The sequence below is a fragment of the Staurois parvus genome, unplaced genomic scaffold, assembly GCF_062004578.1.
Source record: "Staurois parvus isolate SC_StPar_1 unplaced genomic scaffold, SC_StPar_1.0 ptg001601l, whole genome shotgun sequence".
In the NCBI taxonomy this organism is placed as follows: domain Eukaryota; kingdom Metazoa; phylum Chordata; class Amphibia; order Anura; family Ranidae; genus Staurois; species Staurois parvus.
The window spans coordinates 23,441-45,348 of record NW_028319397.1 but is presented as its reverse complement, the minus strand read 5'-3'; the positions used below and the strand labels follow the sequence as shown (position 1 = coordinate 45,348).

General features: G+C 41.8%; 1 protein-coding gene across 1 annotated transcript in view; it reads left to right on the top strand.

Annotated features, from left to right (window-relative positions):
- LOC149435121 (protein Hook homolog 2-like) overlaps positions 1-21,908 on the top strand; it is a gene marked incomplete at its 3' end in the record, with an annotated part of 51,234 nt that overhangs the window by 6,438 nt on the left and 22,888 nt on the right. The window contains exons 3-7 of the mRNA XM_089662990.1: positions 6,292-6,364; positions 11,670-11,720; positions 15,153-15,285; positions 18,453-18,520; positions 21,488-21,550. Coding sequence (XP_089519116.1) covers positions 6,292-6,364; positions 11,670-11,720; positions 15,153-15,285; positions 18,453-18,520; positions 21,488-21,550 — 388 coding nt within the window. The remainder of the gene's footprint in view (positions 1-6,291; positions 6,365-11,669; positions 11,721-15,152; positions 15,286-18,452; positions 18,521-21,487; positions 21,551-21,908) is intronic.

Below are 21,908 nucleotides of genomic sequence, written 5' to 3'. Positions count from 1 at the left end.
TCCATATCTTTGGTAGTTTCAGTATCAAATGAAAGCTCAGAGCTGTTAATTCACCAGATTTTTCTTCATCCAGCCAAAGGGTTTGATGGGTGTGTTTAAGGTGTGCCGGAGTATGTTATCATGCCTCTAATGTCACCTATCCTGGGTACATCTATAGTTTCCATATGACTGGGTGTCACAATCCTAGGAACCAGAATATTATTTAATGGAGTGAAATTACGATTTGTTAGATACAAACATGATGCATTTCTTTCCAGGAGGTCTAATGTGTCTTATTAGCCTTCTGGATCTGTCTGATTGATATCTTCTCTAGGTTCATGTTTGCGTGGGTCGGGAAAGCTCGCAAAATCTCATGTGTTCTGAGCCGCAGCAAAATGTGCTGTTCTTTAGCTGACATACGGGGTGCCTTTATTTCTTAATGGCACCCCCATACATCGGCAAAACACTGCAAAACTACATGGTGCCTCAGCACCATGCAGTTCAATGCGGCATGATTTTAAAAGGGTCAGGGACTTCTTTATCCACGTTTCTGCGCCCATTGAAATGAATAGGCTGCCCTACCTGCAGAACTCGTGTCACACTAGTATGAACGGAGCCTAACACTAGTATAACCACTGTTTATGAATGTGCTTCCATTACCTCAGGCATTTTGGCATATGTTGAATGTTTGGCTCTGGGAGTCCAGTTTTAGTTTAAAATAGGTCACCCCCCCCCCCCCCCCCCACAGTCTGATGGCTGTGCATTTCTCTGCTGTTCTCCAGACTATTTAGGATTGACAGGGTTTCATCTGAAGTCCTTTGAAGACCCTAGCTAATAAAGGCTGTTGATATTTCTACAATCTATCTACCTTTTTGTCTGCAGTTTGTGAAATGTGATTTAAATCTGACTTTGTTACCCGCTTATGAATTCTGGAGAGAATGGGGGCAGCGTTATGTTCAGAACCTCTCCCCATTCTGCCCACAGAGTTTGCGGTTTATCATACCCCATTATCAGCACAACATTTACTTTATTATTACTCTTCCTTCACACTAGCTTTGCTTTTTGAGAGCATTTGAGAGGCAGCGAGGAGGCATTATATCACCTCCGCACCACCTGCACTAGCGTGTCTAAACCCCATGCATTGTACACGACCGTAGAGCTGTTGCAGACGTGTTCAATGCACTCATTTGAATAGGTTGTGTTTGGTGGGCAGTAGCACCCAACGAAAATGACAGGGGGTATAATTTCTGGTGTGGTATGTGTACACCCCCAGCCACTGCAGCTAAAGCGAGTAACAGTTGGGGGTCGGGTTGAAAATGTGACTCAACCACAGGGTTTTTCAGACCCCTCAACCACTAGTGTGAATGATCCCTTCAAGCTTTAGTCCTTCAATAAAAGATTGATAGGCGGTACAGGTTTTTTGTTTGTTTTGTTTTTTTTTTTGCATGCATGACCTCTTCTCCCAAAACAACTTCTCCCATCTTTGCTTCTAGCAATTTTTGTGTATGCGTGTGCAGTACAGTGTACACTTCTGGCTCATTGTTGGGATCTATGAGATGCCAAAAATGGAGCTTAGTGCGAGGTGAAGGTATCTTGCGTATCATCAATGGCTGCCCAATGACAGATCCAATAGACAGAACCCAGGAGGTAATGTTAGCAGTTATGATGGGAGAGATGTAGGGGAGTGAAGGCATCAGATTGCTGGAGGATGGTACTCTAGTGGGTAGGCGTGCCATACATAGGAAGATGCCAACCAACCTGCAAGCAGTGATGTCAGCCAGACATGTCCTAAGAAATTTGTAGGGAACTTCGTCCCACCCCAACCAGCCTGCCTATAGACGGATTGAATTATGATCTGTCTGTGGCCAATTTAAGAGAAAGGGGCATGAGGTGGGTAGGGTGGTGTCATCCCAATATGGGCATAAGTAGAAGCTCAATGTGTAGCCACGGCCTTGGATCCAAGTAACACAGAGAGCAATTTAGGGATTCAGGGAGCTTTTTTAGGAAAATTTAGGTTTTCACTTAGTTTTTCTATTTGTCTCCCTACCCCTGTTCCATTCTACAGTGTTTTTCTCCTTTTTGTGTTGCTTTTTCAAATGTCTAGTTCACACAAATGCTGAAAGCAGATGAGTAGCGCACGTATTTGACCCCAGCCAAGAGCTTGGGTATGAAAAGGTCACACTTGAGCACATGGTACAAGATTAGTATGCATTTGTCTTGGTTTGCTACCTCAGTTTGTGTCAAAATAATGGAAAGTCTGTGCCATTTCTTTCCCCTGCTACTGGAGCCTTAGGTGAAGCGAAAGCAAACAAAAAGCGCACCAACCTTGCGCATTACCTCGGTAAGCCCAAATTTATTAAATACAGAATAATACTTACAAACCATGAAGTATATCCAGCATGTAAGTCCTCAAGGGGACTAAGGATTAAAGCAGCCTGCAAGCTCTGATGAAGAAGGGATGCCCTTTGAAACGTGTCAGCTGTACCCTGAGTGTCCACTCCCATGATGGTAAATCAAAGACGAATTCTCCTGCGCTCTAGGATCCAGACAGGTGGCGAATAGATGGAACCAGGCCTGGAGAAATGAAGAAGGGACTCCCTTCGAAACGCGTCAGCTATACTTAACACCCATTCCCTTGATGGGATTCACACTATCTTCAAGTCCCTTTGAGGACTTACATGCCTGATTTCATTCGCTGCTTGTGAGTATATTTTTTACAATTAATACATTTTGGTTACTGAGGTAATGCACAAGGTTGGTGCGCTTCTCGTTTTCATTTCATTCCACTCCCATGATGGGACTCGCGCAGGCTGCTTTAATCATTAGTCCCCTTGAGGACTTACATGCTTGATATACTTCATTGTTTGTGAGTATTATTCTTTATTTCACAAATTTTGACATTACTGAGGTAATGCGCAAGGTTGGTGCGCTTTTTGTTTGTTTTCGCTTCACAGTATTGGTCGGGCTTCCCCAGCCTTGTTTGGAGCTGCACAACCCCATCTGCACTGGTAGTAGAAACTTTCAATTCCTGGTTTCATCTACCTACCCCGGGTTGGGTCATAGAGCACAAGAGAGTTTATTTTCTTCCTTACTGGAGCCTTGGGGTGGGGGGCATTGAAGAGTTACAAAATTGGTAGTATGACGTTAATCCCCACAAATTTACATTAATGGGATAATAGCAATGAGTCCAGCAGTTGCCGCCATGGTGGTTTAGCAGCTTTACCTTCTTGCAGGATATTTACTGTATGTGCCTGTACACCACCATCTCTATGCTTCAGATAATTGTGTAAAAAAAAAAATAGGGATAACAATAATTAGCCTCTTTATCCTTCTTTAAGACGGCTAAGTGATTAGAACAACAATGGTTTTGTGTTTCCAGTAGCAGGCAGTTATGGTGCTGAATGTAGAGGTTTTACAGATGATCGTTCATAACTAATCTCTCTCTATGTCCTGTAATTGTTATTTAAGCTGGTGTTTTGCGCTCATTTAAAGTTGACTTTTCAGTATATTTACTAGTCTGCATAAAAAAAAACTGACTTCACAATATATAGGAATAGTAAAATCAGAAAAGCTCTTTATTTTATCAATAAAAAGCTATCTGTGTGCTCCAGTGACTTTGCCTAGAGTTAGATGTTACTATGAGTCTGCAGGCAGGAAGAAACATTTCTTCAGTCTCCTCTCCCCCAGTGATCAGACTGAAAAATTGTATCTTTGTAGCAAGCCACAAGGTGAGAGGATGCAGCAGGGGCTGTTCTGTGTCAGACGTTTGTGAACAAAGCTAAGAACTGCACCAAGATTTACATGGTTGTCATCTCTCAGCTGGGATCTCAGACCAGAAAGTGGATCGGACCCTGGATAATACCTTTAAAGTGATATTAAAAGTTTATTTTATTTTTTTTTTAATTTTGCAAAGTAATAAACATGTCTATACTTACCTGCTCTGTGTAGTATTTTTGCACAGAGCAGCCTGGATTTTCTTCATCTCGGGTCCCCAGCAGGGTCTCCTGGCTTCTCCTTTCTGTTGGGTCTCCTGCTTGCTGCTACGTGTGTCCATTCACACATGGAGCCGTGACATGGCCCCTGCCCCCTTTCTCTCCTTATTGGCTGTGATTGACAGCAGCATGAGCCAATGACTCCTGCTTCCTGTCTCAGCCAATGAGGAGGCAGAGACCCGGGACAGTTGAGGCTGTCATGCACATCGCTGGATCTCAGTGGGGCTCTGGTAAGTATTGGGGGGGCTGGGGGAACTGCTGCACACAGGCTTTATTTACCTTCATGCATAGAATGCATAAAGGTAAAAACCTTGAGCCTTTACAACCACTTTAACCTCCCTGGTGGTATTCCTGAGTGTAGCTCGGGGTAAAGTTTCAGCACCACAAGCGGTAACCCCGAGCTACACTCAGGAATACCCTGCAGCGTTGCTCCGGGATCTCTTCTTCACTTACCTTGTCCTGCGCTTCCGCGATGTCCCCCCTGCAGTGTCCCCTGTAATGTCCTCCGGCCGATGCCGGCATCCATCTTCTGGGTTCTGTTCCCTGTAATGTTGGGACGTACGGGGACGGAAATGGCGGGAAATTTAAAAATGTCAAAAAGTGACATTCACTCAATACACTAAAATCACACAGTATAACATTGCTGTTTCAAACCATTTCACATACATTTTGTCCCGAGTGCTTTGTCCGGCGCCCTGCCTGCATTTTTACCATTCTTTCCGCCTGGAAACTGAGAAACGTCCATGGCGTCCAAAAAGCGTCCCTTTAGGTCAAAATCGGTTTTAGACCGGCTAGAGAACAGCGATAGTAAATCAGAACCACTTGCAGAATTGAGTGATAATGATTCGTGGGGGAAATTCTTCATCAGACACTGAAAACAATTTTGCGACTTTGCTCAGCGATGTGCGAACTTGGCGCTATATTTCAAATTTCAGTGTTTTTGGTTTTATTATATTCTTGAATTAAATTTCTTATTATTATAATATTTTTTATGATTATTAAATTATAATTTATGATTTCGTGGTTCAAATTTTGACATCCCTGGATGTTTACTAGACTCTTGTTGAGACAGATTTCAGTGAGTTATTCCTAAGAATTACAGGCCTACAATAAAAAAAGACATATTTCCATGCAAAAAAATGTACCGCTTTGAGTACAGAAATACTGATATAATCAGACCGCTAGGGAGGCTACCAAAGATGGCTCCGTCCTTGAACCACTTCATGTCCGGACACTTTTACCCCCTTCCTGACCAGAGCAATTTTCAGCTTTTAGCGCTATCACACTTTGAATGACAATTGCGCGGTCATGCAACACTGTACCCAAATGAATTTATACCATTTCTTTGAGACAGATAAAGCTTTATTTTGGTGGTATTTATTCACCACTGGGATTTGTATTTTTTTTGCTATGTAAATGAAATGTCCAAAAATTTTGAACAAAAAGTGTTTTTTTATAAAATTTTGCAAATAAATAATATTTCATCATAAATCTTAGCCAAAATGTATTCCGTTATCTTTTTAGTAAAAAAAAAAATCCAAATTAGTTTATAACCAAAAATTATAATTTTTAAACATTTTATTTTTACATTTTTATTACTTGTGGGGGGTGATGAAGATTTTCTTTTTTTTTTTTTTTACACTGATTGCTTTTACACCCATATAGAATGTAAAAGCAATCATTTCTCTTTCTCTCTGTGTGCATTCTTGCACTCATTGAGAATTACTGAGTGAGCTGTGAGTGGTCACAGCTTGTCACATGGTACAAGGCTGTTGTGAATAGCCTTGTACCATGTGACCTCTGTGATCATTCACAGATTTCACACGTAGTAAGCAATGATGTCACAAGTGACATCTTGCTTACTACTTTGCATGTGATCACTGATTGGCCAATCAGTGATCACATGATCGGGACCTTGTACAGAGGTCCCGTCCGACGATCGGTGTTTCACTGTGTCCGGAGGACACAGCGGGCACCGGATCGCGGTGCTGCGCGCTCCCAGGGAGCGCTCACAAGCAGGGGGCGGGGAGGCCGTTTATAAACGGCCACCCGACCCTGCAGTGCCACCGTCCTGCCGTTTATATACAACGGCCGGTCGGGAAGTGGTTAAAGGAAGAAAAGCAGATGAAGGCTTTGTCAGGGGAAGAGTTGTGATATTGGTAAGAGGTCAGAGTGAATGCTACACTGGCACATTACTGAGCAGGAAAAATTTATTTGGTAGAACCGCTTTAGGTTTGTTAAGCTATGTGCAGATCTGTGTGAAGTGTCCGCTGCCTTTTTTGTGTTTTTCTTGTTTTACTGAATTTTACTTTTCCTGCAGAGATCCCAGCTGGTTTAATGAGACCTGGATTATGCGGATAAAGCCAGACACAGGAGATAATTGGAGGATGAAGGTGAGTAATGATAAAATAATGAACAGGTGATTATATAAATGTGTGTAATTGATGGGCATTTTATAGCCGCTCTTCTCTGTTGTGCTCGTGGTTGCAGTGGGTTGATATAATGGGCGCCATATTTTTAAAGAAAAGGCTGACCTAGACACACTGGGTGACTGGAGAGTTACCTGGAAAAAAGAGCTTCAGTGGTAAAGGGTCTGGATGTACTTGTAGATTATAGGCTGTAAAGTGGTTGTAAAGCTACGTTTTTGTTTTTTTTAATGATATCATGTTGCACTCACCTGCTCTGTGTAATGGTTTTGCACAGATCAGCCTCAGTCCTACTCTTTTCGGGCCCCCTGTCAGCGCTCCTGGCCCCTTCCTCCTGCCGAGTGCCCCAGAGCATGCTGCTTTCTCTGGGGGCATTCGTGTGTTCTCACTCCTGAGCCGTCCCTGTATGTCCTTAAAACATATAGAGCGCAGCTCGACCCCCGCTTCCTCCTCGCTAGCTGTGATTGACAGCTGCATAGACTGCATGAAGGTAAAGAATCTTCAGCCTTTAGAAGCACTTTAAAGCTGAACCCCAGCCTCCCCTGCAGTCGTGTGAGTTGTAAGGCTCCTGTCCTGTGCTGAAAGTGCTTACTCTCCTATCGCTGCACACTGCGAATTTCTCACAATGTGCATTAGAAGCTGCAGCAAGTCAGAGCTTTACTGTCCCTTACCCCAACTCTTCATTCATTGGATTTTAGTTTGTTCAATAATCACATGTAAGTGTTACCTAGGACAGTCCATATGCAAATTCAGCCTACCTGTGAACGCCGACTCCTCCAGACCAACATCCATCCATCAGAGCATTTCAATGTTTGCATAAGTTTGAAGCAAGCTGCTTGTGTCAGATCTGAAGGCTCTTGAGGAGTTCTGAGGCAGGGTGCTGTTGTTATGCTTTTTAGGAAGCTATGTTCAGCACCCTGCTGGCCTCTCCCACCAGCCGTAATCTATCTGCATTGCACAGAGCAGCTCAGAGACCCAGTGATAACATCATTAGGTCTAAATAAGGTATGCAATTGGAAAAAAAATGTTTTATTTGAAAGTAATATTGGCCTATTGAATATTGGAGGGGAGGGGGAGAAACAAGGGAAAGCAGAACTGAAGCAGATTAAACACCAGCTTTAAGCCCTGTTGCAGCCAGAACAGTTCTTCACAAGATTAGTTTAACCCTTGTAGTAACTACGTCGGACCCTGCGATGTCTTTCTTTTTTTACATTAAAATTAAAAAAAAAAAGTCACCTGGTATGCACTGACAACAGGGCATGACAGCTAAGAGGTTTAGACATATTGTCTGCCACCAGATATGACAGCTGACCATCCTCCTCCCTCCTGTCCATCAATACCTGTTCTACGTTTGACCATAATGGTGTACACATGACATACATGGTCTCTTCTGTGCTCCCATATGGAAGAAAAATATACCGTATTTGAAATATATTTTAAAAATTTTCTTCCCAAATATATTGCCATATATTTGAAATGCTACAATTATGGCCATATTCAATATATTGTTGAATTGCGTTTCTATTACAAAATATATGAAAAATATTTTTAAAAATACATTTCAATTATACTGTATGTCTTTAAAAATACAAATCTACATTTTTTGAATGCATTTACAAATATATGTTTAAAATGACTTTTTTATGTTTTAAAAAAAAAAATCTGAAGAATATATTTAAAAAATATATATTTTTTTTAAATATATGCTTCAGGTTTTTTTAACGTATAAAAAAGTAAAAATACAAATCTACATTTTTGAAATGCATTTACAAATATATATCTTAAAATTAAAGACAGTGTATTTGAAATGTATTTTTAAAAATATTTTGTAATAAAAACACATTTCAACATGCAGTGTATGTATGTGATATAGAGATAGATAGATAGATAGATAGATAGATAGATATAAATTAGTAGTAGCATATTCAAATATTTTGGAAAAATACTTTAAAAATGTATTTCAAATATATTTTTCTTCCATGTGGGCTATTATCTATCTCACAGGTCATTTTATTGTATGCTAGCCTCTTAGGCTCTAATCGCTTACTATAGGTGGCATGACACACTGAATACTGACTTGTTTTTTTGCTGATTTCCTATGTTTCCACCTATATTGCTGTGGCAGCGGATGCATTTGTCCCGATCATGAAGTCATGTCATGCTACTGTGTTTTGTTGCATACCACGAAGTAAAAAAAAAAAAGCTCCATCGGCTGGCAGTGGAGGCTTTTACACACACTCCCAGCCGCTGCAGACTTTTGTCCCCTATGTGATGCGGGAAAAATTTATTAAAAAAAAATTAAAAAAGTGAAAAAAATTAGTTACACTGAAGCGCTTAAAATACCCATCAAGATAATCTTGAGCCACCACCACATAGACACAAACTTAAATGCATGCATTGGGGGTGCTTACACACAGTACACGTTAAATATCGCCACACATGCCAGAATGAGAGCAATAATCCTCGGCCGGTTGTTCATGGTTACCTCCAAACTGATGACCTGTAGGGGCTTTTATAGCGTCACCTATGGAAAGCATATTGTGTACTGAAGTTTGTCGCCATTTCACAGGAACACACAATTTCAAGGTTTGGTGTGTTGGATATCCATTTACTTGGCACTACCTCATCTTTTAAATTTTATCATTCGATTGGTTAATATATTGTGCTGATGTGCCCTACAATTAACTGTAGTTTCATAAACTGTTGCACTAATATTATGTGACAAAAAATTGAAACTACCACTTTTTTTATTCTCTAGGGCAGCGGTTCTCAACCTGTGGGTCGCGACCCCTTTGGGGGTCGAACAACCCTTTCACAGGGGTTGCCTAAGACCATTGGAAAACACATATTTCCGATGGTCTTAGGAACCGAGACACCGCTCCTCTATCCGTCTCCAGGCGGGTCCGCCCACATACAGATAGACTCTATGAGGTAGTGGTGAGGGCGGCCGGAGGGGCTCGGCAGGGCGTCCCGCACTCCCGGCTTGCTGCAAGCCTCTCACGCTGAACTAACACCAGCACACTGACTGGCCCGCTCCCTCTTCCCTGTGCGTTATGAGCGGCCGGCCAGGCTGGAGGCTCCTCCCCTGCAAGGGGCAGGTCGGAGGTGCCCCACTGCCACCCATTGGCTGCCCTTGCACCTGCTGCATGTTTCCTCAGGCGGGCAGCTGCTCACAACAGCTGGATAGATGTGAGCCGGGCCCCCCTTTGTCTCCGGGGAGGGGGGATCTGGTTACCCGCAGAGTGTGCGCCCTACAGCGCCCACGGAGGCTTCTCCTCACAGCACGAGGGCTGGCACCGGGGCACCCGGCTCGCTAGAGGTACACCGCGACCAGCAATCCCAAATTTTCCGGGGTCATAAAAGGAGCCTCAGGACAGACGACTTGGTGTGGGAGAGGGCTGATATCCCTGGGGGGGAGGGGGGAATACACACTTCAATTTTACTATCAGATCCAATTGGCAATCAGATTAACTTCCGTTCCCATCAAATTCCTTCAGTCGATTGACCAGGGCGCAAAATGATCGACCGTTTTGAATAATTTTATGGTTGGGGGTCACCACAACATGAGGAACTGTATTAAAGGGTCGTGACATTAGGAAGGTTGAGAACCACTGCTCTAGGGTGTCTGCTTTATTAAAATATATGTTTGGTGGTTTATGTAATCTTCAGGCCTAAAATGAAACTTTAACCGTGTGCAAAAAAATGTTGAAATGGTTCTGGCAGTGAAAGTATTAAAGCCAATTTCCAGGAATTATAAGAAGAAAAAAATCCACCCCTGCAGGGGGGGGGTGGCGCCTCTGCATTACAAGGGTTATGTGCTCATTATGTTTAGGGGTTAAAGTACACGCTATAGCACTTGCCTTACACCCCCTCTCTGGTCTCTGGGTGGAGCTTCAGCATCATCATGTATAATACAGGATCATTAACTCAGTAATGTACGCTGAGGATGCTAAAGTGCCACCTACAATGGTCTCAGCCTTTAGATCAGGCTGTGGGTCCCCCTGCAGGAATGCGGTCATAGTGCAGAAGGGACTCTGCTGGAGCAAGGTATACATTAAGTATTTTCATTGTATTCCTGCACCCCTAGACTTAAAAAAAAAAATGCCCCTTCTCACACTGCAAGCAGTAAATGTTTGTTAACGGCATGAAATCAGACTTAAACATAAAATCGGGAAGTGTTAGACCCTCTGTCATGGTTTTATTGCTGTTTTTGCATTCTTGTTGGAGAGATTCCCCCTCCCTCACCCAGAAAGGTAAAGCAAAATCTTATCAATGGAGGCACAGACAGAATTAAAAACTTGACAGAGGCTCTAACCCTTCCACACACTACATAACTAAAAGAAAAATGGCGTGCAATGCCCATGCACAGCTTTTAAAGCTACCATTATTCTTTCTTCCTATTTTTTTTTTTGTATTGAGAGGCATAAACCTAGGGACATAATTTTACCCTGACCATGTGTGAAAATGGACCACTAAAATGAATATGGGACATTATGGAGCTGAGTTATGGAGATGTATTATTGTAACTGAATCTACAGGGCAGCTTTGTGAAAGTGGAAGTCAGCATAGGAATTTACAGGCGTAAAATGATCCAAGGCAGCCGAGTTAATCTGCTACTTTGGCTGGTCTGGGCAATAGAAGGGTTTGCTTTAAAGTGAACTTGTGGCCGACTGAGCTGAGTTGACTGAAAGAATAGCTTTGGTACTTCTGCTGTGAACCTTGAGGATGCATTCCTCCGCAGTACCTGTAGTTACAGAGGTCAGTGAGTGCTTGTTTTAAAGCTTATTTAGTGTTTGTTAAAATTGTTTAAATTCTCCAACGTCTGTAGCCACCTTTCTCAACCAGGATTCCATGGAACCTTAGTGTTCCTCCAGATGTTGTCTGGAGTTCCTTGAGCAGTGAACAGATTCTGGCTCTCAGATAAGTAACCCCAGACAACAATTCTTTTTTGTTATCTAACTGTAAGGAGGGATTCTTACCACGGAGCATTTTTGTCTCTGACCAGTCACTAATGTGCTGTGATCTGCAGATATAGTAAGTATTAGCAGGGGTTCCCTGAGATCAGAAAGTTATTTTAAGGGTTCCCCCATGTTAAAAATGTTGAGAGGCTGATTTATAGGTTCAATTTAAAGTCAAACTTCTTGGTTATGTTTTATAATGACTATGTAAACATCCTCTTTCGATTTCTGGTTTTGTTGAACAGAGACTTCAAATATTGACCATATTATAGCAATCCTCCCTAGCTTCTTTATCTCTTGTTATCTTCTGCCAGGTAAACAACTTGAAGAAAATCCTTCAGAGTGTTCTGGAGTATTACCAGGATGTGAGTACTTTGTTCTGAGTTGTTTGTTCTTTAATCTGAATGTTTCGAAATGAATTATATTAGATCATAACTTCCTTAATGGGTACGTTCGGGCAATCTAACCCCTTCTGTCAATGCTCGCTGTGTGTGGTTCTTGTAAACATAGGAGTTAAAGCAGAACTCTGGGCAAAAACTTCTTTACATGTCCTTGTTGCTGATTTCCTACCTTCACTGAATATGTCATCCATCTTCTGGTTCACTCAGTAGTTGCTCTGAAATAGCCTATTCATTTTCAAATCAAACCGTTAATTTTTCTTTAGTTTCCTGTTTGAAAGACTAGTGGCTGCTATGCCTCCTATTCCCCCTGCCACTGGTCTTGGCACATCCCCTCTGTAGTTCTATCTCCAGGAAGCAGTGATGTCATTCAGGCCCACTTGCAGTGGTGGGCAGACTGGGACTCTGACACTTTCAGCATGTACAGACCTAGTGTATCCACCCACATTTACTGCAAGTCCTTGTGGTTAATAAATGTTATTAACCGTTTATTGTTTTGTGTAGGGGGTGTACTAATTTTTTTTTTTTTTTTTGCCTACCCTGAAGTTCTTCTTTAAGTTACTAAAGGCAAATAGACTGTCTACCTTGTTGTACTTTACAAGAGTTCTATCCCCAGAGCATAGTGAATAAGGTGACGCTCTGCTGACATCCATCATCCAATCATGTGCAAGCAAATGCACATGTTTTTGTTTTGTTTTTTTTCTTTGCACATGATTGGGTATTTTTTTGCAAAGTGAAACTTCACCACATTCACTAAACTCTGGGGAAAATTAGCATGCAGAGTTCAACTTCAATTGCAAAACAAACTGTATTTCCTTTAGTAAATCAACCCCATGGGGGCTGGTAAATTCCTGAGGATTTTAGGTTGTTTTTCCATCAATCTTAAAAACAAAAAAAAAACTGTTTCTCTTTAGAATGCTGCCCACCAAGCAAAACTTTCCCTTTCCATGACAGCTGTCCACTGTAGTTTTTATGCTTGAATCCTGTTCCTTGCAGACAATAGAATCTTTGTTTTGGTGGGGTTCCCCTATCAGATGTTATCTCTTTGTATGCAAAGTTTTCCTGTGTCATTTACCTCACCTGCACTTCCTCCTCACCTGCTGTACAGTCCATATCCCAGAAAAAGCCCCATGCATGCGTTGCTGTTTTATGATTGAGGGGTTTTTTTTGTTTTTTTTTTATCTCAGTGACACAACAGAAACTAAAGAAATGTACTAAGCAGGGACATGGCAGCAAAAACTTGAGGTTACTTATTGCTGTCTGTGTCACCATTGAAGAGATTCACCCCACTTCCTGTCCCAGTTTCAGAGCAAAGTGTGTATGTACAATATGTATTGTGAAACGTCTGCGTTACCTGTCACTAAATGCAAGACCTAATTAAACAATTGTGAGGGATAAACAAATCGAAAATGCAGCGCAACAATATAAATGCAAAATATAGTGCTAAACAATAAATACGTGCACAAAACAAACGACTATGCTGGTGAGAATCCATGTGTGCTATACCAGACATCTAATCAATACATGCATATACGACTCCATAGACTGTACATAACCAGTGCTATACATTAATTGTGCACACAGATGATGAATAATTGTCCTTAATAGTGAACTGTCCCTTTAAATCTTGAATATCAGAACGTGGACTTGTGTGGTATATATCCCATGAATCGTGATTCACATACACCAACTATAAGTGTCATCAGAATATAGTCTCAAAAATTGGTGAAGCGTCCCTTTTAAATCCACTGTACTTCGAAATAAACCAGTGTACCACACTACTACATACACGTGTATGGTGCTCCTGTGTCACCCCTTAGTGCTCATCCGCTTCCAACACTCAATTCCGCTCACCTCCAAGTTTGATCCGTAATGACAGGTCAAACTATGCCTTCCCCTTTAACCCGGGAGGGTATACTGGTACATAGATCTTCACCACCGTTAGTCAGCCCTTTTAAACATCTCCAGATAGCTCCACATCCACGTGAGAAAAATGCTCCACATAGTGTAAAATTGGCACTCAAAATAACCTTTATTTAAAACAATCTAGTAAAACTCACATTAAAATGTGTCGTCCTCGGACACTACAGGGTTAAAAACTCACTATACAGTGTTTGCTGTGAGAAATATGCAGAAATCCCTTATCCCAAATGTCGGCACGTCCACTTCTGGTTTATGGCCTGACGCCATCGGCACACCCTACGTGTTGCGTCATATCATGTGACTTCATCAGGAGTATGTTTACATCTTCCAATAGAAAAAAAATGTATGCAATAGAATAAATGTACAAAAAATATAAGTAAAATTAATAAGTTAAAGTTGTGAATGTACAGTATTTGTCAGGGTGCTGCTCACATTAAAGTGTGTTCCTGCACTGCTACAATAAACCATTATCCATTAGACATGCGGCGTTCCCTTCGTGTATAGCTATACATGTGCCTACTCGTGTGATTCAGAAATTACACACGGCGTATTACTTGAACCACATAAAAAATTGTGAAGACTAATATATCCAAAGGAAAAAATAAACATAGACAAAATTCCTTAGTGATGATACTCCATATAGTCCCAGTCCAAAGAACATGTTTTCTATCCCCAGCGTGACAATCTTCCTCCACTCTCTGCATAATAAACAAAGATCCACACCCGCATGCAAAGTGGGTCCCACCACCTTTCCTCCTATGCGCTCCCCTCTAGTTGTGGACCTAAGAACATATGTTGTTAGGTCTAGATGGGCATTTTACTCTCGATGGGGTATAGGTATAATGGTCTCTATCTTCCTGGTTGACCTTATGGATGAACTTCTCCTTTTATTAGTCCTGGCAGATGTCCCTTAAAAGACTGCCGGTCTCTGCCTTCATTGCTGCCAGTACAGAAAACATACAATGGCCTCTCGTAGTGTAGTAAGCCTCATTTCAAGAAATTAATAACAGTAATGCACTTACAATATTCAAATATTAAACTCCTTTAAAATCTCACTTTACAGCCGTAAATCGGCTCTCCTGCGACACCAGTGTCACCCCCGGCTCCTCCTACGCGTTACGCCACCCCCAGCGCCGCATATGTTATGAAGTGTGTATGTACATTGTGTGTACCTTTTTTCCCAGTGATGACATTCTCTCTTTATGGTTAGAGGTCATATATACATACAAAAAAAAGCAGAAAATCCTTGCTCATATGAAGCCATTGTACTGGCTACTCCGTAAGCACGGTCCAATTTCTCCTAGTTGCAACAGAGCAATTACAAGATTTCAAGAAGTCAAGTACAAAACAAAGAAACTTTATTTTGTGACCAATGTTTTGGTGGGGCACAGACCACAGTCGGTCATCATGTTCTACACTGATAAAGAGAAGGGTGCTTATTTTACTTCTTACCCATGTGTTGTCCTGTCTGGTCAGGTACTAGGCCACCCAGTTTCGGAGGATCATATTCCAGACGTTACATTGATCGGGGAGTTCTCCAACACAGCAGAGCTCAGGAAGATGGTGCAGCTTGTCCTGGGATGTGCCATCAGCTGTGACAAGAAGGAAGGTGAGTGGTGATTTTGCCTTATCACATCTCTCTGGCTGTGGAATAGCTGCCATGTGTTCACATTTATTGTTAAAGTGAAAGTTCACCCAAAATTACTCTGAGCATTAAACGGTCATAAAACACATGAACCTTGATAAATATGTAGCACCATGTTTGACATCTGTCCATGCTCTGGTTGTCCAGCAATCAGCATTGGACACTACCAGGTATTTTCAAGTGACACCGTGCCACGGATGGTGTTGCTCAGCCCCCCCTACATTATCTATGACTTGTAATTACAATAATTGACCAGAAAACGCTTCCTCTGTGCCCTGTCCCTAACAGAAACGTAGCCGTCACTCAAGCCACTTTGTTCTGGTTGTGTCTTTATAGAGGAAGATTTCCAATTTCCAGGTTAAGGTGAAAAGCAAAGACCATTTTAGGAAGGTAGCAAGGCCTAGGCCTCAACACCTCTTTGTGCGGAAATAAAAAGGGTTCCTTGCAAGGTAAAGTTGCCATTTCATACACCTGCAAAGCCAAGGTGGTCACTACATGGAAAACAACCTTGTGAGTCAGAGCAGAGAGATGTATGTCTCTGAGTTCAAAATGGAACTTCTGAGGCCTAACTGGAGAAAAGGATCTGTCCCACAGAGAAACTCCTGAGGTGAAAGCCATTTTATTCACACTTTCCATATGTGGTGATGAACCTTGCAAGAAGTAAACTCCCTGGGCATAGGAGTACTGCAAGCAGAGCCTGCCAAGAAGAACATAGCCCTAGAAAGAGTTTAGTCTCTTATTAGAGGGAAGGATCATCCTCCACCAGTATGGTAAAGCACCTTATTAATGCAAGAGATACCCAGATCTACATCAGGGACAAACTACTCAGTGACATACTCCTCAATGAGAATTAAAGGGCCTACAAGAGTTTGGAAAGTGCAAAAGCCCTAGTAGGGCACTTCAGTCTTCATAAACAACTCTGAGAGTGTGAAGGGAAGGTTTTGGAGGCATCGGGGGGCCATGTAGGATGAAAGCTCTTCAATCAGTGATTTGAGCAATTCGTGTTCAAAGAGATTCCACAGCTGAAGGCATCTAAGGCCATAGGCAGGTCAGGAACGGAGTCTGCAGGGGAAGGTGCACTGGCAGAGTTTAACTGGGTAATCTGCAACAAAACGTATGACTAGTATAAACCTTTTCCGAGAGAGGAGCAGGACCAGCAACACCCAATGGAACCAAGCAGAACACCAAGTAGGGCATGGGCTCTTAACACCAAAGTGCAACATGACTCTAAGCTTCGGGCATTGCCGCTTTTGGGGGTGAGGGGTTTGCAAGCAGAACCTGACCCTAAGTGGACAATGTACTGACAACACCCAATACAACAGGACTGTCCCCCTTATCTAGAATCAAACATGTTCCAGCTGTTAAAGGCAGGAGATGAGATCTTGAGTACCTGTGAAGCCTAGGTACAGTAACTGGTAGATGACGATCAGTACTGGAAGGCTGAGCAGCTGGAGGTGACTAAGCTTCACTGTAGGTGGGCAGTTGGAACAGATCAGTGATCAAAGTTCTATGAGGCTCTTGTAGCAGGAGCAGCAGCAAGGCTTACACGTCTTAAATGCTGTCAGGCTGGGTAGACCCACACGCTTGGCTTCACTCAATGGAATTATGTCAGCACTCTGCCCCACAATTAAGCCATTTCATGGCAGGTTAGGTAAAAGGGGGGGGTGGACAAGCTAGGTGCCCAGCAGCTAATAAAGTGTAAGATCTCCCAGTGCCTGGCCTGTATGTCCTAGTTGCACAATTGAGTCTTCAGAGACAAAGCAAACACAGGGACAATGCTAGCAGCTCTAAACCTGGAAAGCGCTCCCCAGCTGACTTGTTCAGAACCAACTGGAAAGTTCTCAAGTAGAGCCCAGAGCCCAAGGGTCATTTTCCAGCACAACCTATGAATGTCCTGTTCAGTGGAGTCCATTTATAGTAAGATCAAAATTCGAGTCTGGATGTCGAGCATATGCAACGACTCCCAATGTAAATTCTCGAAAATATGGGAACCATGGTTGCAATATGCCTTTCCCACGCTTCCTTTGGCTAGTATGGGGATGTACTGGCATTAGGCACTGGCGTTTGATGGTGGCGCTCTTGGATCTCTGCCCCCTCTTCTCCTTCTCTTTTTTTTTTTTTTTTTTCTCTCCTCTTATTTCTCTTCTCTTTCTTTCTCTCCATTTCTGTTAGTTTTTTTGGGTGATAGTTGACAGCTGCCTTTAATTGCAGTTAGAATTTCATTACCGTCATTGTAACCTATGTGCCATTGATAGCCCCTGCGTGGGCGTACCTTCTGCCTTGTTGAAGTTAGAGCACTGTTTTTCTTTTATTATTATGTTTTTTATCTTATCGGTGCAATTGATAGCCCCTGTGGGGGCATGTTTTGTCGCCTCTGTTTTATACTGCTGAAAACTAATAAAAACTATTGAAATACAAAAAATAAATAAATAAATAAATTCGAGTCTGGGGACAACTGCTCCAGGTAGGTTCAAGGTTGCTAAATGAAAAAAGGTTAACATAGGTGGGTCCAGTCTTAAATCAGTGGAGATGAGAAAAGATGGCTATCCTTCCAGGGCACTAGCAAAAAAAAAAAATGGAGACATGAGAGCAATCTATTCTGTATGTTGTGGATAAGAAACTATACAGTAAGATGTGCTGCCAATTATTTTTGAGAATCTGTTGCAAAGTTTCCTTTTTGCCAATAGCAGCACTTTCCATTGCAAACCGACAACATTTAAGCCATTGCCTTACAACTAGCAACAGTGTTGTCAGTCTGCCATCTGTGCTCCTTCATTTGGGCTGCCTCCAAGGTCTATCAGATGGGGAGCCCAATGGCCAACTGAAGAGGTTTGTGTGACAGACTGACAACTCTTTTGCTAATTGCAAGGTGATAGCAGAAAGACTCGATGCTGGCGATTAGAATCGTTTTTCACATTTTAGAATGGGGTGCCTCAAGACTGTCCATTATTTTAAAGGGTGCCTCGGGACTGTCCATAATTTTAAAGGGTGCCTTGACTGAAAAAAGGTTGAGAAACTCTGTTCTAGAGCACGTAGGACTTTTGTATTGCTTCCCTCCCATTTATTACTAGAATTGCTTTCTGTTTTGGTTCTATATTTGTGTAGTGATGTTGTATTATGTGTTCATCCAGAGCACATCCAGCAGATCATGACCTTGGGGGAATCTGTACAGCAGGCCGTCATGGAATCCATCCAGGAAGTAAGTGGAAGAACTGTTACTTTGTTTCTGCTGTGATGATAATTCATATTGGGGCTGATTAACGAAAGGGTTAGAGGTTGTTCCCTTGGAATAGGGAATGCTTACTTACCTAAACCATGTTTAAAGCTAAACTCCAGCCTTACGTGCTGCCATGTACAGTTGTGTAGAGTTTTTCCAAGTACTGAAATTGCTTACTCTGATTTTACAGCACACTGTGAGCTTTCCACATAGTATATTAGAAGCTGCAGTAAGTCAGACAGTGCCTGCCTTATTGCTTGCATTTTATTTTCTGAACCATAATATTTGTATTGTTTCATACACCTAATGTGTAATGGTTTACTGCATGGGTCTTTCCTGTAACCGCTTTGGTGAACATCCTGTTCACGTCTGTTTTTTAGTTACTAGGTACAGTTGTGTTCAAAATAATAGCAGTGTGTTGAAAATAGTGAATAAAGCTCAAAATCCTTCTAATAGCTTTTATTTCCATCCACACAAATGCATTGGGAACACGACACATTCTATTCCAAATCAAAACATGAAGAAAAATATATCAAATTTGTGTTGTTCCTTTATAAAAAATGGAAGAAAAGTGAATATTAGACTGTTCAAAAAAATAGCAGTGTTTGTATTCTTCTTTACAAATGCAAACATTCACTATATAAACTGAAAAATGTTTGAAGATTTTGCTTTCCTTTGAATCACTTAATGAATATTTGGTTGTAGTCGCACTGTTTCTGAGAACTGCTGTACATCTGTGTTGCATGGAGTCACCCAACTTCTGGCCCCTGTGATCAGGTATTCCAGCCCAGGATGATTGGACTACATTCCACAGTTCTTCTCTATTTCTTGGTTTTGCCTCAGAAACTGCATTTTTGATGTCACCCCACAAGTTTTCTATTGGATTAAGATCCGTGGATTGGGCTGGCCACTCCATAACGTCAATCTTGTTGGTCTGGAACCAAGATGTTGCACGTTTACTGGTTTGTTTGGGGTCGTTGTCTTGTTGGAACACCCATGTCAAGGGCATTTCCTCTTCAGCATAAGGCAGCATGACCTCTTCAAGTATTCTGATGTATTCAAACTGATCCATGATCCCTGGTATGCGATAAATAGGCCCAACACTGTAGTATGAGAAACATCCCCATATCATGATGCTTGCACCACCATGCTTCACTGTCTTCACAGTGTACTCTGGCTTGAATTCAGTGTTTGGGGATCGTCTGACAAACTGTCTCCGGCCACTAGACCCAAAAAGAACAATCTTACTTTCATCAGTCCACAAAATGTTGCGCCATTTCTCTTTAGGCCAGTCAATGTGCTCTTTGGCAAATTGTAACCTCTTCAGCACGTCTTTTTTTTCAACAGTGGGACTTTGCGGGGACTTCTTGCAGATAGCTTGGCTTCACATAGGCATCTTCTAATTGTAACAGTCCTCACAGGGAACGTCACACCTTCTTTCATCTTCCTGGAGCTGATTGTTGGCTGAGTCCGTGCCATTTTGGCTATTCTTCTATCCATTCGAATGGTAGTTTTTCGCTTTCTTCCACGTCTTTCAGGTTTTGGTTGCCATTTTAAAGCATTTGCGATCATTTTAGCTGAGCAGCCTATCATTTTCTGCACTTCTTTATATGTTTTCCCCTCTCCAATCAACTTTTTAATCAAGGTACGCTGCTCTTCTGAACAATGTCTGGAACGACCCATTTTCCTCAGAATTTCAGAGAGAAATGCACTGTAACCAGCATGTCCAACATTTGCTGCCTTCCTTCCTTAAATAAGGGCAATAATTGCCACCTGTTTTTCAAAGAATGAATGACCTCACTAATAGAACTCCACACTGCTATTATTTTGAACATGCCCCTTTCAATGAGTGATTCAATGACACAGAATCAGTAGCATGCATGTCATGACTGTTGTGTCTGTTGGATTTCTATTACTCTACTACACCTGCTAGTAAATTATTTGCCATGTAGAAATATCATTTCTACCGAAAACAGTGATTGATCTGGTTAGTGATGTCTGACTGCTATTATTTTGAACACAACTGTATGTTTGGTTACTGGACCGCACATATACAGGGTAGCAGATACCTAGCCTATTTATAACCTGTCTTTTCATATTTTTTTTTTATTAATTTGTACGTGAATCGTCTGCCCTTACTCAAGATAGCCGCTGCCAGAAATGCTAGAGAGTGTTTTTCAATGTAATTTCTCAGCAAAATAAAGCATGCAAACATAGACGAATGAGTTTGCTTTGAATAACAAAAATGAATTAAATAATGTTTTTGGTTTGCGGTGCTCAGGTGCAGTGTAGTTCCACTTTGTTACATATGGAGTCAACACCTGTAGCTTCTTATATCTTGGATACTTCCAACAAAGAGCTCTCCCCGCTGTCATTTCCAGCTCTGTATACCCAGAGATGTCATCACTGGATCTCTGTGCTGTTCTATGCAATGCAGGAATATAATAGCTGATGAGAGGAGGCGGCAGGGTGCTTGTGGGTGTACAATACATTCCTGAAAACATCACAGCAGTGTTGTTCCTGTCCTCATGGGAGGTTGGTGTGTGCCTTAGCTTTGTGCGCTCAACTCTTTTTGGTAAATTCTCCATAATAGGAAATCCAACCGGAATGGTAGGAGTCCCTAATAATTGGCACAGCAGGTGTACAGACCCAGAGACTAGGATCTAAGATTTCACCAGCTCAGTCTATGGTACGTAAAAAGGAATTATCAAATGGTTCAACTCCCTGACATCTACAACAAACAGAACTATCAGTTTTAGGTGGAATACCTGTATAAAAAACCACTACCACAAAAAGATATGGGGAATAAAAAAATGAATATTCTGAATACAACCATTATAGGAAATAACCACACAGCTATAAAAATTACAACATTTTTAAAACCTTAGTGGTGATTTAAGTACAGCTTGTAATACTGTCAATGTATTTGTGTGAATTCACTCCTTGCAGCTCCTGAGTAAGGAACCTTCTGATGCCGTGACAGCCGACACTTACGTGAACTATGACAGTCAGGTGAGTGAAGTGTTTTCCCTGAAGAAAAGCTGAGGCCTACCTGTGCATTCTGTCATCCCAGCCATACAACCCTAGACCTGCAATAATACAAGTCCAGTTCCTTCGATTATTATTACTGATTTTTTTTTTTATGTGTTTGCACTTAAATATTGATTCTTTGCCAGCATCATGTTTTTTTTTCTTTTGTTTACATGTCATCATGTAGCTTGGTTCTAAAGCTGAACACTGTGCACACATTGTGTGGCAATTTTACAGATGTGGTGTCCTACTTTCCATCAGTTCCTTCTTATTGCATACAGTGCAGCAGCCATTGCGAAATCACTCCATAAATCATGCATAAAAAGGGTTCCGGTTTTCC